At 41.0% G+C, this 17608-nt stretch overlaps 1 protein-coding gene across 2 annotated transcripts; it reads left to right on the plus strand.

Annotated features, from left to right (window-relative positions):
• The first annotated feature begins 2657 nt into the window (after positions 1-2657).
• On the plus strand, positions 2658-17144 carry AQP4 (aquaporin 4). Of its 2 annotated transcripts, none has more exons than XM_069569320.1 (5): positions 2658-2856; positions 6353-6767; positions 7648-7812; positions 8087-8167; positions 12470-17144. In XM_069569320.1, the coding sequence occupies exons 1-5, from the start codon at positions 2825-2827 to the stop codon at positions 12746-12748; spliced, it is 972 nt and encodes a 323-aa protein (XP_069425421.1). In that variant the 5' UTR covers positions 2658-2824; the 3' UTR covers positions 12749-17144. The 2 variants fall into 2 exon arrangements, with proteins under 2 accessions (XP_069425421.1, XP_069425422.1); XM_069569321.1 differs by having other exon boundaries at positions 2812-3877; positions 12470-15661.
• The last annotated feature ends 464 nt before the right edge of the window (positions 17145-17608 follow it).

A 17608-nucleotide genomic window follows, 5' to 3' on the forward strand; every position in this document is an offset into this window, starting at 1 on the left:
CCGAATGTAGCGTAGGAAGGTCAGTGTTACCATCTCAAATATAGAAAGGATAATAAAGAATATCTGAAAAGAAAAACTACCTCCAGGAAGTGAAGGGTTAATCCCTGGTCAATTCTGAACTTCTCTGCTGAGAGTACTAATAAGTGTGAGTTGATGCCAATTAGGGTGGCCCTTCCCTTGATGGGAACAGCCATCGCTTAGGAACTGGACTGTCAACACATTCTACCAGGGCATTGATCAGCCAGCCAGAAGAAAGGCAAAGGGTCTGAGAAACTGTGGTAACCAAGTGCTATTGGCGCTTTGTAAAATGGTGCCGGGAACTGCCACCACCATGGAGTGAATGCTAATGAGCTGAGTGCAACTTACAGAGAGTGGATCTGAAAAATGTCCCCCCTAGTGACTAGCAGCCCTAGAGAATGCCACATTTGGTAGGCTTCCGTGGCTAGCACCACAGGCCTCATTCTCAAGGAAGAACATAAACCTTGCAGCACTGTTCCTTGGACTCAAAGACCTCACAAGCACTTCCGACCCAACGTCCAAATCAAAGTTTTCAAATTAAAGAAAAAAGAACATTTTGCACTTTTAAAAAATCTCATTCAAAAATCTGAATAGTAAACCAGCTGTAACAATCAACAGGAAATAATTTTTGTTGTTCTTTTTTTAATTAGAGCATAATTGCTTTACAATATTGTGTTATATGACCCAGCAATCCCACTACTGGGCATATACCCTAAGAAAACCATAACTGAAAGAGGCACCTGTACCCCAATGTTCATGGAAGCACTTTTTACAATAGTTATAGGACATGGAGAAGGAAATGGCAACCCGCTCCAATATTCTTGCCTGGAAAATCCCATGGACGGAGGAGCCTGGCAGGCTACAGTCCATGCAGTTGCAAAGAGTCGGACACGACTGAGCAACTTCACAACCAACTTCACAATAGGACGTGGAAGCAAACTAGATGTCCATCAACAGATGAATGGATACAGAAATTGTGGCACATATATACAATGGAATATTACTCAGCTATATAAAAAAAGGAATGCATTCTAATCAGTCCTAATAAGGTGGATGAACAGGAAATATTTTAAGTGTTCTTTGCAGATTGCCATAAATTCTCTGTTGCCCTCTTACCAGAGTTTGTTCTGACTTGCATGTTTTTTCAAAGGCTGAAACCCCTGATGAACAGCCATCCGTATGCAGTCACATTCTTAAAGGATATAAATTCAATCTTTGTTATCTGAGAATGCTGGAAACAGAAATAAAGAGCTCCTCTGAAATTCACACTCAAAATTGTAATCCCTCTTGCTCATGAGAGCTTTTCAACCATTCCCAGTTCTCAAGTATCCAAAAGAGACAAGAAAACAAGAAATTGTAACCAAGATGTGAAAACATAACTATTTTCTTCTTCTCTCTCCTCTATTTCTTTCTTGCCATGGTCCATTCTGGGGGGAAAAAAAGCTCCTATGTGAAATGAGACAGTAGGTAGAGAAGCAGGGGGTGGATAAAGAGGGTCCAATAGTGAGTTGTTATCACAGGTCTAGTTGCCAGTATGATGTTCATTATACTATTAAAAAGTAACTAATTAAAATATATAATTATAAAATAAATGTACCAGTGATAACAGAGTGCCCTATATCAAGGATGATGATTATTCCAGTTCTAGGTACCTGTGGTCCATTTAAAGAAACAAAAAAATGAGATGGTAATACAGGCACTAACTGTCAGACCTTCCAGAGTTCACCAAACTCTTTAGTCGGGCCTGCCTTACTGGCACACAATCTGTGCACTTAGAAGGGTCCCACACTTTCTTTCATATCCTACTGTTGCAAACTGGAAATTCCTCATAATTTTTCAACAAGGGGTCCTGCATTCACTTTTCACTGAACCCCTCAAATGGTACAGTCAAGTCAGTCCTGTCCTTGGGTTTCTAGATATTAAATTTACTTATAGTTCCCACCTCACTGGAAAAGACTTCAATCCTGGGAAAGATCGAAGGCAAAAGGAGAAGTGGGCAGCAGTGCATGAGATGGTTAGACAGCATCACCGAATCAACAGACAAGAATTTGAGCAAACTCGGGGAGATAATGGAAGACAGAGCAGCCTGGCATCCTGCAGTCCATGGGTTGCAAAGAGTCAGACACGATTTAGCGACTGAACAACAACAAGCTAGTTCCCAATAATTTTGTGCCACCCAACGTTTATCTGTTTAAAATTTGCTACTTCTTACCCAACAATTGTTCACATAACAGTCAGGTGAGACTCTAAAGCATTCTTATATCCTGTTACTCAAATCAGTGCTGCACAGGCTCCAAGGGACCTGAAGTGAGCTGCAATACTTTAAAAACTGCTTCTGTGAGCAAAAACTTTGCATAGAACCCACTGGCTCTGTCGCCACTCAAAAACAAATGCACCAAAGACTGAATCTCACTCAGTTCATCTCAACTGCTGGATAATGCAAATCCGTGCTCTTAATAGTCGCCCAAATTCATCTGTACACAGAACAACAACAACAAAAGTTCTCAGCAGTTCCCTGTGGTGGGAGGATTTCAAATAAAGCTTTGGGGAAATCCTCATTTTCAAGGATTATCAGCTAAAGAAACCTAAAGTGAGCCAGCATTTTGAAATGCCCTGGGTCTTTAGCGATCAGGTAGAGAAAGTCATTTCAAGTTCAAATATAACTTGGCGATTGCCACATGGTGCTGAATCTTTCCACCCCTAAGACTTCAAAAACCCAATCAGACAAGTGGCCGTAATCTGACTCCCCGCGCACTGGGAGCCGTGGGGCTGGCAATGTGAGCGCTGCACTCTGGCTGGGGGAGGCATGAGTGACAGACCCGCAGCGAGGCGGTGGGGGTAAGTCTTTCTTTGCCTTAAGGGAACAATGCTGAGGCTCGGATGAAAGATGAAACTTGGGACTCTTTTATTGCAGATACGTGTGCTGCTCAGGCAGAATCTAGAAGGAAACTCTAGGGCAGGTGGTTCTTCCAGGGCTGGGTATGGGCATACTCATAAGAGAGGCAGAGAGAGGGCAGAAGAAAAAGGGGGATGATTTACAGCAAAAATCCTCCATACACTGGAGACCTATGAAAGCCCAAGAAAATGCCTCTATGGAGTCTATGGAGATAAATCTATCATCTAGTATTTTTCATCAGAAAAATCACTCATCTAGGGGCTCAGCTGTCCAGAAGTGGATCAGGCTTGGGGGTTCAACTAGAAAGTAATGTTGTCGGGCTCTCTACAACCCGGTCACATCAACAAACCCCCTTTGTTCTGGACCAAAACGAAAAAAAGCACAACAAATGGTGTTGATGCGTTTCCAGGGAGTGTGAACAGGGAAGGGAACGTTGACGATAGATAACTCAGAGGGGCTGTGAAAGAGCTGGGCTGAGCGCTTGTCAAGACAGAGGTATATATGTGCTGCCAGGGGACCCCGGGGTTCACAGCCCTCTGAGGTTGGTCATTCTGCCCTGGAAAGAGATCAGATTCTGTGGATTTTCAAAGAAAGCTAAAGGCATGCTCAAGGTGTCTGTTTACTTCGGGGGTTAGAGGGGGGTTGTTTTTATTTCTCTGGCTGATAGAGGTTTGAAGCTTTCTGAAAGAGCAACTGAGCTTCTGCAATTGGGTCTCTGGAGAAAGTGCAGAGAATGAGCAGGGAAGGTGAGGGAGAGGATGCAGGGAGGAGGCGGCCTGTGCCCAGGGCATGCCTCTCCCTGGCTCCCTGTGTGGCTGCTGAGTGGGACCTGCCGAGTCCTGCCCACCTGGCTGCCTTAGCTTCCTGCCTCTCCCTTTCTTCCCACTAAATCTGGCCACAGAGGACCAGCCCCTGACATAGCACCTTGCCCTCTGCCATCCTGGCTACAGCCGTGGGCTGCTGGTAAGTTCTAAAGCCACTTTTGAAACTTCTTTTTTCAATTTGTGAATTTCTCCCCTTTTGGGATACTTGTCATTTCTCCCCCAGGGCACCCTAGCTGGCTGCATGGCTCCAAGCACTGTTTTTGTCTCTTTATTTTCTCTTCCTCTAGGGAGTGTGATGTCAATGTCCTCCCAGCTGGGGTTTCTCCTAATTGCATGATTCGTTTAGAGTTGTTCACTGGGACAGGGGATGCTCCAGACAGACAGGGTTGGCTGGTCCCCTTCTGGAGCCACCTAGGCTTGGGCAGAAAATGGGTTTCGCTTTCCAGCTCTGTAGCAAAGCCCCATGTCAAACCAGGGCCTAAGTCAAGATCCTAAAGGTCAAGGCAGCGTTCCCCTGGCCCTTATGGGCACAGTTCTCACCCACTGGCTCAACCAGACCGGGATCCTGGGGACTCGATGGGGTAGGGAAGGGCCTATGCTCAGTAGAACTGCGATAACTCTAATCTGTTAAAATACCTGGCTTTCTTGCCTGCCTTCAGGCGTGTTAAGTCCTTTCGGTCGTTTCCACCTCTTTGCAACACCATGGACTATAGCCCAACAGGCTCCTCTGTCCATGGGATTCTCGAGGCAAGAATACTGGAGTGGGTTGCTGTGCCCTTCTCCAGGGGATCTTCCCAATCCAAGGAAGGAACCCAAGTCTCCTGCATTAGCAGGTGGGTTCTTTACCACTAGCGCCACCTGGGAAGCCCACTTTCTCGCATCACCCTTTTCATAGTTCCCTGGGATGAGTCCGTTAAATGCTTCCCGCATTCCATCATTCTCTCCTACACGATCACAGACCAAGGATAAGGGCAAATGTCTTGAAAAACAGGGTCACTGGGATGATTGTCCCACAAGAGGAATCCTAGTCATTTCTTGCCATTAATATCCTCAAAGCTCATCCCTTCTCAGCTGTGAAGATCCCAAGGTATTAGCAGGAAAACAGTAGAGGAAGAGAGGGTCTTTCTTCCCAAAGGCTGCCTTGCTGCTCCCCTCAACCTTCACCTCCCTCCCCACCAACCCTCCCCACCCCCTCAAGGCACACAAGCTCCAGCAGAAGAAGTACGGGCAGATTTAGAGAAGGCCATCAAGAAGACACTAGAGAAAAACCGCTTTCCAGAGCCTCCTGCTTTGAGGCCCACCATCTCCCTAACCACTCTCCCCTCGCCCAGCGGCCTTCCGCCCCTCTCCTCAAGTCGCTGTCCCCCTCAATTGGCAGCTAGGGTGCCCGGGCCGCTGCCCGCAGGCACTGGCCTCCAGGATCCCTCTGGGAGGTTTTTATCAGAGGTGAACATCAAGGGATGGGGAATTAGCCCAATAAGGGATGGTCCCTCAACCCTGCAGAAGTACCGCAGAGGCCAGGATGCCCTTCTAACCTATCCCCCGCCTTGAGCAATGCCTGGGACCCAGGTGTGGGCAGGCTGCCCGGAGCCTCCCCGCCCTGGGGGCCACTCCCTGCGCTCGGAGAGGCGCTCCGGGTCCCGGGCGGCCTGCGCTGTCCGTGTCCCTGGCCTGCCTCCTCCTCCGGACCAAGCGGGCTCTCGGACTTCTCCCCACGCTGGCCAGGAGAGCATGGCAGCGTCCCTTGTCCCAGTCCTGGGTCCCAGTTCTGCTGTGCGAGTCCCCACTGCCCGTATCAGTCAAAGGAAATTCTCAAAAGACAGCCTTCCTTGCTTCCTCGCAGAACACCCCTTCATCAGAGTCTCCACTAGAGGAGAGAAGGGACAGTCAGCTCTCAAAATCCATTTCCAGAATGCCATTTGAACCAGAAAGTGCAAAACTGGAAAAGACCTCTCTTTCTTATGGCCGTAGGTTCCAAATAGAAATGACATGTAAAAAGTACATTGAAAACGTAAAAAGTTGCTCAGAGGGAATTAACTACAAAGTAAATATACTTTATTCTTAATTCTTTAAGGAACTTGATCCAGACATTTTCCTTTCTAGGGACAATTCAGATAATTTTTCACTGAAACTGGATATTTGGATATTAAATCAAAGGGGATAAGAATGACAATCTCTTGATTATTAATTAAGGAGATAATTAAGTAGTTAAGGAGATTTTCCAGAAGCATCCCTTCTTTGTATGCAGATGACCTTCAGGGAGGCTTTATATGCAGATACACTTTGGTGAGGTGCCCCACAAAGGGGCAAGACTGAGGGCCTGCTACTGCTGTTTGGTTTGGTGGCTCAGTTGTGTCAGACTCTTTGAGACACCATGGACTGTAGCCCGCCAGGCTCCCCTGTCCATGGAATTTCCCAGGCAAGAGCACTGGAGTGGGTTGCCATTTCCCTCTCCATAGGATCGTTGTGACCCAGGGATCGAACCCACGTCTCCTGCATTGGCAGGCAGATTCTTTACCCCTGAGCCACCTGGGAGCCCGAGGGCCTGGCCATCTTCATCTCAGGAGACTCTGATTCGGTAGCTTCTGATGCCAATTTTGCTTTTTCTTTTCAGTAAGTGTGGACCTTTGTGTACAAGAGAAAGTATCATGGTGGCCTTCAAAGGGGTCTGGACACAAACTTTCTGGAAGGCAGTCACCGCAGAATTTCTGGCCATGCTTATTTTTATCCTGCTCAGCCTGGGATCCACCATCAACTGGGGTGGAGCAGAAAAGCCATTACCTGTCGACATGGTTCTCATCTCCCTCTGCTTTGGACTCAGCATCGCGACGATGGTGCAGTGCTTTGGCCACATCAGTGGTGGCCACATCAACCCCGCTGTGACGGTGGCCATGGTGTGCACCAGGAGGATTAGCATCGCCAAGGCTGTCTTCTACATTGCAGCTCAGTGCCTAGGCGCCATCATTGGAGCCGGAATTCTCTACCTGGTCACGCCTCCCAGTGTGGTGGGGGGCCTCGGAGTCACCACGGTACCGTCTTTAGCTGTTGTTTTCAGTCTTGGACTCCCGGCAGCTTATATGGAGTGCTAAATAACACCCTGGTGACCTAAGAGTCTTTCCTAAAATTGCTAATTTATTCCCAGGGATTGTCTGATAACTCTTGATAGGGGTGCAAACTGATTCCAGCCACACTGAATATATCATATAAAGTCACTATTTGCTGTTGAGTGACTTGAATAGCACTAAGTCTGGGCAGCACAAAAATTATGTTAGGTTCTTTTTTTCCTCTTTCTCTCCATCCCAGTGACTGCATTGACTATATATATATAACATAAGACATTTTTATTACAATTATTTGTTGGTTCACTAGCAGAAGGAACAGTTTTGTTTGTTGCCATGAACATGAGGTTTAAAACATCAAGGGTCACACTTTAAAAACTGAATTGGCATTTGATCCTGGTTTTGTTCTTAAGCTGATTAAGTATATCATTTGTTAGCTCAGCACAGGGGTTGATTAAAAAACCACACACAGTTTAAATTTTAATTGAAGTATATATTAATTAATTTAAACCTAATTAATGAATTTTATCTTTGCCTTATAAAATTGCAAGACTCTCAAGAAACTCTTTTATAACTTAAGTGCAGCAGTAGCATATTTTGCTTTCTTTGTAGAAAAGAACATTCAGCACAAACTCCCACTTGGTCATTGTAAGAGTAATTAATTATCTGTGCTGGCCCAAAATAAGTATTTATTTTTTGGGGGGGGAGATGCATGTCTCAATCAGGGGTGGAATAGAAGACTCAAACTGACCATCAGTTTTTATAGGAATAAAATGTGCCTCTCACAATGATATGTTATCACAGAAAAGGTTCTCTTGTCAATTCAGATGGAGTATTTTTCTGTCTCCAGGTTCACAGAAATCTTAGCGCTGGACACGGTCTCCTGGTGGAGTTGATAATCACATTTCAGTTGGTGTTTACTATTTTTGCCAGCTGTGATTCCAAACGGACTGATGTCACCGGTTCCATAGCTTTAGCCATTGGGATCTCTGTTGCAATTGGACATTTATTTGCCGTAAGTTTCCAAGTTCCTTTAAATAATGGATCCACGTTGTTTAGCCTCACCCTTCAGCTGGCCTGAAGATGTTGTTTCACAGCTGAGGTTCTTTAGTATCCAGCCTCTTCTGTCCATTTTAGGTTATTGTTTTGCTAATTTTGTGATAAGAATGTTGCTAAGGCTGCTAACATTCCTCTGACTGACTTGGCCAACAGTGACATAATGCCACGAAGGCTACCTGTTAGTAACCCTGTTTCAGCAATGTCTTAAGTTGTATCCTTTTTCCCTGTAGATCAATTACACTGGTGCCAGCATGAACCCCGCCCGATCCTTTGGACCTGCAGTTATCATGGGAAATTGGGAGAACCACTGGGTAACCATCATGTTCTTTGTTCTTATTTTCCTGATGTTGAGGACAATTAGCCATAGAGCTTTTTTTCCCATTATTTTGCTCACTAGTTTCTCTTTCACCCAATTGTAACGCCCCCACCACCACTTTATTACATCTTTCATAAAGACTAGGGACAGACTAGGACAGATTTTATCTGCTGTAAAACATTTCATATCTGTTTTGAGCCTTTAGTGATAGTCTTTTTTTTTTTTAAGCACTGCTCTGCACACTGTATTCTGACAGACTCTGGCAGAATATATTGTATCTGGAGGTTGCCTGGCTGTAACAAATTAAAATCAGGGTGGTGAAGTGAATGTGGTATTTAAATAATTGAAAGTAAACCCTTCCCAGCAATGACACATAATATGCTTGCAAAACAATAAAAAGAAGAAAAAGAGACATGCTTAAAAGCACATAGTAAAAATATTTACCCTTGTTTACAAAAGCATGAACCCAGTTAATAGTATAGAAGTTGGAAGCATTTGAACTGCAGATGGTGAGGAATAGATAGTGCCAGTGTTTATGCTATTATCACCATAACCATAGCTGGAAAATAAATGACTTTCAGAAATGACACACTTCTCACGTCTCATGCCTACCCTACTTATTAGTGTGGGGGCAGTGCTTCTAGAGAGCAGAGGTATCCATTAATACCACAGTTGATTTCTTTTCAACTGTTCCTCACCAAAAAGAAATTTAAATCCCTTAAATGAATAATGTGGCAGTTCTGAAGACCTTTTACATACTGACTTACAACAACCAATAACAATAGGTGTATATCAGCCAGCTTCAAACGGGGCTAACTTTTATTTTCATGTATATGTTGTGAATGCTTTTTTACACCTTTTATTTTCAATTCATGAATGTAAGACAATGTCTGTTACGTTTTTTGTTTTATTGCTGTATAGTTGATATACAATTCTGTGTTAGTTTCAGGTGTACAGAAAGTGATTTAGTTATACATACAAATATATGAATGTATATATATATATTCTTTTCAGATTCATTTCTGTCATAGATGTCGCTTATGTTTTAATGTCATGCATACAGGGGTTATTGACACAGTCACATGCATTCATCTGTGATCTGTGTTGCAAATGAGAAGAAACTGCCCCACTGCTATGTGCATTCACTTTTAAGAAAAGTGTACCAAGTCTTTATGAGTAATCTATCCCATTAAATAAAAGAATGAACACCAGTGATCAAAAGCAAGGATTTGGACCCAGCCATGAAAAAGCTTAGTCAGCAATACTATCCATGCAATTGGTCATTTTGCCACTGAAATTCCCATGTATGTCTCTAAAGACCTGTCACATTAACGGGAATGGAAATGCAGTATATAGATCTCAGGGCTTCCCAGGTGGCACTAGTGGTGACCCACCTGCCAATTCGGGAGATGCAAGAGACACCGGTTCAATCCCTGGGTTAAGACGATTCCCTGGAGGAGGAAATGGCAACCCACTCCAGTATTCTTGCCTAGAGAATCCCATGGACAGAGAAGCCTGGTGTCATGGGGTCACAGAGAGTTGGACACAACTGAGCAACGGAACACAGTATATAGATCTTATGATAAAAGTACAGCTTTTAGTTCAACTTATACATTCAAACAATTTTTTATTTAAAATTTAGAAAAATGAAAAATTTTAATCCATGAGGGCTTTAAAATGTAGATGAAAACATGTGTTTTTATTTATTACTTGAGTTGTGATACACTAGTTAAAATTTGAGTGGCAAAAAAAATCCTTAGTTTGCTGACTGAATCTAAGGTTCCCCTTGTTGCTATAACACTTAATCCTACTGAAAACTAATGTCCATTTTGTAACAATGGTTGTGTAAAATTAACAATTAATTTAAAGTATATCTGTAAATAGGTAGACTGATAGATGAAAGTAGCAAGATAGTCATGATGAATTTTGTGTGTGGTATCATAATATTTTTTAGTCTTCTTTTCTGGATTTTCTGGATTTTTCTGATTTTCTGGATTTTTAGCAGTAAAAATTCTTTACCTTCATGAATTTTAAAAGTTAAAGGGCATTATAACTTTGGGAATAGCAACTTGAAACTGAGATTTTTTTTGAGAGCATGCAGCCAGATGTCTTCTGAATAAGTGTTTTGAGGGAACTGTAATTATTTAGCAGTCCTTTGTCTCTCTTGCGGAATTTGTAGCTCATGGAACAGAGCATACCAAATGAGATCTTACCAAAGGAATGTAGCACAAAGACATTTAGAGGAGGGCTCTCATTTCCCCTTTGAAAGGGCATCAAGAAGGTAAACTCTGACATGGTTTCTTTCATGTTCAAGATAAGGAACTTGGTTCTTGCAGCCACTTTGTCAACAATTTCCCTGTAAAGTATATGTGTTCTGCTTCAGCTTAAGTTTGAATTTTCTTTAGACTGTGCAGTGAGGGTGCTAAATGAATTTAATTTCCAGAGAGTGTTTTAACCCAGAAGCATTCATCCGATTTTTTTTTTTTTTCAAACGAGAGAAGTGTAGCATGTGTGTGTGTATCTGTGCTAAGCTCTTCAGTTGTGTCCAACTCTTCATGACCGCATTGACTGTAGCCCACCAGGCTTCTTTGTCCATGGGGTTCTCCAGGCAAGAATACTTGAGTGGGCTTCCATCCCCTTCTCCAGGGGGTCTTCCTGACCCAGAGATCGAACTCCTGTCTCTTATGTCTCCTGCATTGGCAGACAGGTTCTTTACCATTAGCAAGTATAATAAACAGCATAATGATTCAAAAGAGCTTTGAAATCAGACAGACCTGAAATCCCAGCTCAGCCACTTGCTAAGCATAAATTTTTAAGCAAGCTTCTCACCCTCTCTGCATATCCATTTTCATACCCATAAAATGGGATAATAATAATATCTATCTCAAAGATCAGTTAGAATAAAATGAGTTAATACAAGTTAAGCACTGAATACAGCCAGCCCAGAGAAAGTATTCAATAAACAGTGTTTGGCGTGCTGCAGTCCATGGGGTCACAAAGAGTCAGACACAACTTAGTGACTGAACAACAACTGTTGCTCAAGTCCATCTGTTGAATGAATGTCTAATACTCTACAACCTGAAAGTGAAAGTCTTGGTTGCTCAGTCTTGTCTGATTCTTTGCAACCCCATGGACTGTAACCTACCTACCAAGCTCCTCCTCTTGCCTGGAATTCTCCAGGCAAGAATACTGAAGTGGGTAGCCATTCCCTTCTCCAAGGAGTCTTCCTGAGCCAGAGATGAACCCAGGTCTCTCGCATTGCAGGCAGATTTTTACTGTCTGAGATCCTATAGTCTACATGTACTCTAAAGCAAATGTTAGAGTTTATCCAATCTCAAAACTTAGTTTATTCTAGACACATAACTAATATGATAGAAACTTCTAGTTATTGAATTAAAATCCTATGGGATGGCAAATCCTCTACTCACCATCATCCACAAACTCAGCACAGATTTTTCTACCAAGTCATCAGTATAAGAACCATGAGGATAAACGCACTCTGTAAGAAGATTAATGGACAAACCTTGAGGTTTTCTCTTAAAACAAATCACCAAATTTCAGAGGAAAAAACATGTAACATAAGGAAAGTGACTTATAGCCAGCCTAGTCCCATACATCTTTAAATTGTCTAGGAAACATGGAAAGGAGCAAGTTACTATGAAACTGGAACTCTTCAGTACTTTACAAGTATTATTTCAATTTAATCCTGACAATGGTGAGCTGTGTATTATTATTATTCCTGTTTTGCATCTGATGGAATTAAGTGTTCATGAAGTTATGTAATGGATGCAAGCAGTCACAAAATTGCTAAGTGGTAGACCTCAGAGTCCATTTATCATGCTGTACTGAATAATTAAAGCCCCAAGTGGTACAATCTGTACTGATTGTGATTATGCAGAAAACCAATATAAGATGGCAATATTAAGAAAACAAGTATTGATACTCTCCAGAAATTTTTTTCTCTATTTTAGTTAAATAAGTTTTAGTGTCTTTTTAATTTATAGTACCACCAAAGAGGACCTATCTTTCAGGATTATCTGAAAATGGAAAGTACATAATGAAAGCAGGAAAAGAGAAGAGGAAACAGTCTTCTTATTTTCTGTTCAAAATGTTATTTAGTAATATATGGATCTCAGATGTAGATTTAATGTGTTTTCTTATTTTGTTTCCAAAGGTCTCTTTTTATGCATGCCATATTTGCTCTCAATTTAAATCAGCAAAGTTCTATATTCGTGCATTATTCAGAGAAACAGTTTTACTCTACTTACACTCTATAACTCTTCCATCTTTCTCCCAGATATATTGGGTTGGACCAATCATAGGAGCTGTCCTTGCTGGTGGCCTTTATGAGTATGTCTTCTGTCCAGATGTTGAACTCAAACGTCGATTTAAAGAAGCCTTCAGCAAAGCTGCCCAGCAAACAAAAGGGAGCTACATGGAGGTGGAGGACAACAGGAGTCAGGTGGAGACCGACGACTTGATTCTAAAACCCGGAGTGGTGCACGTGATTGACATTGACCGGGGTGAGGAGAAGAAAGGGAAAGACCCATCTGGAGAGGTGTTGTCTTCAGTATGACTAGGAGACAGCACTGAAAGCAGGCAAGAGCCCTTAGAACTGTCCTCAGATTTCCTTCCACCCATTAAGGAAACAGATTTGTTATAAATTAGACATGTGCAGGTTTGTTGTTTCATGTCATATTACTCAGTCTAGGCAGTAAATATTTCATTATTTACCAAGGAGGACTGGAAGAAACCTATCATGAATTTCAAATCTAAAAAAAAAAAAATCTTTTTGAAGTATCCTCAAAGCAAATGTGTTTCTAATTTATCTATTTGACATTAATTGATAATCAATTTAAAATGCTATCAAGATTTTGTTAAGGCTTGCCTGACATATCTATCACATAGACATAACCTATCAGCTTATTTCCTCTTCCTTGTAACTGGTATTGTCAATCCTCCTCTGAGTATTTATTCTTTTAAATCAAGTTTGTCAATGGCAAAATACAGAGTATGTCACAGAGTCCTGCAACATTCAAGAGAGAAAATATAACAAACTCTTTTACATGCAATCCCTTATGTTTAAACTACCTCGGCAAATGAATATTAATGAGTCATTGCTAATGAGTTGTTTTCATTTATATTTCAAATACCCAACTTTCAACCCAAACTTCAGTTCATAATATTTCTTCCTCCTCCTCACTGTCTCTAGGGTAAATATGGATCTAAAGCCCAGATATTTGAATAATGTTCATAAATTCTTTATGTTTATTCACCTAATAAAACATCTACGTCATAAGGCACCTAGTGAGACTCAGGACAAACAGACCTGAAAGACTGTATGTGGGTGGGTGGAAACTTACCGTCACACAGAAATCATATGGAAAAAGGCAATCTGTATGATGGTTTCAGATAGTTGATCTGTTTTCAGTGCATATCCTCAAATACGACATGAGGTTAACAATCTAAACTGTTAACCACTTAACCATTTGCTTTTTTTTTTTCAATTTATTGGCAAAACTGGGGGTTTTTTGTTTGTAATTTTGGTTAACTGTACTTAAACATTAGCTGAGACATATTTTTGATAACAAGAACATAACTAGTTGAGTTCTGAGTTTTTGTTAATTATTAAGCTCTGCTCGTTCTAGAAGGTGTACACACTGGTCCTGCCAGCCCCAATCGCTGCTACTCTCCCACTTCTCCTGACATTTACTGATAATCTTCACTGTGCATTTGTTGATCATCTTCATCGTACATGTAATGAAATTTTAATGAACTAAAATGCACAAGGGTCAAGGAACAACAAGACTGCAAAATAAAAGGGTGAAGATCAAAATCCTCTGTATTCCAAAATGACTAGATGACAGTCTTTCATTTGTAGAGATATTGTATGTAACCCAATGTGGTTTTTAAGTATTTTCATTATTGACTCATTTGTTTGTCAAAATAACTTTTTTTTTTCTGTACTGCTTCGCCTTATGTCGGTAAAATTGTCTCTAGAAATGCCAGTTGCTGTCATCTAAACCCCAGTCTGTTCTAGCCTTTGTTTTAGACAAAGAGCTGCAAAAGTCGATTTCACTGAACAAAAGCTAATAGTAAAGCAAAAACCTATCACTGCAAAGAGTGGCTTGTAAACAGCTGATAATCAAGGGCTTTCTTCTCCCACACACAGTTCCAACTGCGTGTCACTTTTCAGTGTTAATGGCAGTTGTGTGTCTGTTGCAGTGAGATAATGGACCACTATTAAATCTGATTCTCTTCGGTGCTAGGAAAGGAATGCATAAGGTTCCAAAAGAGACATCACACCAGGGGAGTCCCCAGAGTCCCATTGTCATCTTTTCGGCAGGTGCCTAAATCCCAGGTCCCTTTGGTGGCCGTCCACACCCTCCATTTCTGAGGCACACTGCTTCCTGCTTGGGACAGCATCTATAGGAACTAGGGTATATTTCTAAGGATGGTTTATGCCCATCTTTTCAAATGTTTGCTCAGTATATCATTAAAGGCTTAAAACTGGGAGTGGTTTAGCTCAAAAGATAATGCTATCAACCATAGGCAAACATGCCAGTTCAAAAATAAGTGAGGTTAGCAAGGGAAAGGGTCTTCCCTGGTGGCTCGGATGATAAAGAATCTGCTTGCAATGGAGGAGACACAGGTTTGATCCCTGGGTCAGGAAGATCCCTTGGAGAAGAGAATGGCAGCCCACTCCAGTATTCTGGCCTGGAGAATTCCATGGACAGAGGAGCCTGGCCAGCTACAGTCCATGGGATCGCAAAGAGTTGGACATAACTGAGCAACTAACACACACATCAAGGGGAAAAAGGAAACATTTTTTGAATACACTTAAAGTTTACTGGTGTAGGATCATTTTTATTCAGCCATATGGTTTACTTCTTATACAGTCAATTTTACACTTACTGCCAGTTAGAGCATTTGATAAGTTATCACTGGAAAAAAAAAAAAAAACAACCCTCATGAATTATATTTTGGTCATTGTTTTCCAGCAACAAGCAGAGTACCTGGCACATAGTAGGTATTCAAAACAAGTGTGTTAGTTGAGAAAATACATATATACATTTCATTTATAATTTAAGGATATAAATAATTTTCTTTTCATCTTTATTTTGTTCAATATTTAATAGAAGCATGAGTTCAAGGGCTACTAAGGGAAGGCCATATAAATGTAAAAACCATCGAATATATTTTTGCCTTCTACTATTTTAGGGGCATGCAGCGAATGAAAGCTTTTGCACTTTCCTTTCCCCGCATATGAGACAACATATTTTGTATTTCACTCAAGGCTCTACCAGTAAAAAGTAATGAAATTGTACCTTTCTAATGACATCTATGCAGCAGGGGTCTTTTGCCTTGTGGATGACACCAAATTATCCAAGTGTATTAAGAGACTGGGGCTTTTTCCTTTAATCCCTTCTTATTAATGAAGTGCATCATGCTGCTCCCAGGAGAGTGCTGCTGACAGATATACAGAAAAGAGATCAGAGAGAAAAAACTGGAAGGACATAAATGAATTATACCCAGCCAGGAAACGATGCCAGCCGCCTCTTCCCTAAGGAAAAGTACAACAAGCGCCGCCCCCCCCCCCAATTGTAAGGCGGTCCCTACATTGCAAATGTATATAGTTTGTCAAAGGAGTACAAAGGGTAAAAGTTATTTTTTAAGTTTTCAGGGCTTTCTTTAAAATTGGGGGTCCAGAGTTTGAAAGTATGTTTTCATTGTAGAAGATGGCATTTTCTTCAAAGAGTTCTCAACTTTTATACTGGAAGGAATATTTTCTGGTATCTAAATAGTTGCTTAAATGTAAGATTCTTACACTTCATTTCTGCCATTTGATGTTTTTCATATATTCTTATACTTTCCCTCTTTTGATCCTTTTCCTGATGCAGTTGGTAGGTTCTGGCTCAGTCTTGAAGATTTTATAAGATTAGAAATATTTTGCTAACATGTTTCCCTGGTGGCTCAGATGGTAAAGAATCCGCCTGCATTGCGGAAGGCCTGGGTTCGATCTCTGGGCTGGGAAGATCCCCTGGAGGAGGGCATGGCAATCCACTCCAGTATTCTTGCTTGGAAAATCCCATGGACAGAAGAGCCTGGTGGGCTACAGTCCCTGGGGTTGCAAAGAGTCCCACATGACTGAGCGACTAAGCACAGCACACAGCACATGACAGAATTAGTCTATGTAATTATTAGAGGTCTCTTCTTAGACCATGAAACCAGAAAACTCACTTACTGATTTAAACTCCGTAATGAACCAAAAAATTCCAAAATAGACTAGCACATTCAAATACTAGAATTGATCCCAGTGAAGCTCTCTGTTGCAGCCTGTTGACACTGTTTCCACATGCTGTGGAATAAATTGACAGATAAATTGCCTTTGTGACAGCTGAGAATGACAACGTGAGCCCAATAGACCAACTTATCAGACAAAGAGAAAAAGACAAGAGAAAGCTGATATAAATTCTCATCATAAGCACTATAGAATATGCAAACTCAGGCTATTTGATACCTGAAAGTCATTCTGTCTTTCCCAATATGTTGATGGTGTCAAAATTATTAGAAAAGTGTGTTTACTCTCTGGAAAATGTAATATAACAAAACTCACTCTCTTTACCCCAAATTGTGTATATTTGCATTGCTTTCATAGTACTTTACAGATCACTTCAAGACAGCTGTAACTTTTGAAACCCTCTTCCCTAAAATACATGCAAGATATTTAATCCAGGGCTTTTAAACTGTGGCTACTCACTTTGGCAAATGACAATAACCTATGAAAATACAGATCAAATAAATGTTATGCAACATGTACGATAAACATTAAACTTAAAAGCAGTTATAACATTACCTATGCATGTTAAAATTCAAGAGCTAAAAAATACACTGAATTTATATAACCCATCAGAATGTATTTCTAGATTCTCCTCAGGATTAATTAAATAAACATGCAATTTATAAAACTATATAAACAATTGTTTATCACTTTTATGACTCAAATCACAATAAAATTGTACTTCATGATAAACTAGTAAGAATAAACTGAACATATGGTTATATTCACAATTATTCATTAACTGAAATGTTATTCCAGTGTTAGAGCTAATGTTAAGGAGATTGAAACTGTAATGTCTAATATTTGGGATAATCTATTAAAGTGTTAGCACTGTGGTTAATTTCCATGAATTATGTTGATCTCATATTACTAAGCTTGTGCAAATAAAGTGTTTAATATTTTAAAAGGTAAGCATTGTATTTGATGATTTTGAAAATTCATCCACAGCTTTTGCTCATCTCATCTTGAAGCATCATTTAGAAGGACCAGGAGGTTTAGATATTTGAGTACAATCAACACCAAATGAAATGGTGGTTGAATCCGTATAATAAAATATATTTTTGAGAGCCTAGAGAGTACACAGCATGATAGGTC

This window comes from Ovis canadensis, chromosome 23 (assembly GCF_042477335.2).
Source record: "Ovis canadensis isolate MfBH-ARS-UI-01 breed Bighorn chromosome 23, ARS-UI_OviCan_v2, whole genome shotgun sequence".
Classification (NCBI taxonomy): domain Eukaryota; kingdom Metazoa; phylum Chordata; class Mammalia; order Artiodactyla; family Bovidae; genus Ovis; species Ovis canadensis.

Coding starts and splice junctions, on each gene's coding strand:
- AQP4 (XM_069569320.1), top strand. CDS start 2,825: ATGAGTGACAGACCCGCAGCGAGGCGGTGGGG. Junction 7,813..8,086: donor CAATTGGACATTTATTTGCC/GTAAGTTTCCAA, acceptor TTTTCCCTGTAG/ATCAATTACACTGGTGCCAG. Junction 8,168..12,469: donor GAAATTGGGAGAACCACTGG/GTAACCATCATG, acceptor TCTTTCTCCCAG/ATATATTGGGTTGGACCAAT.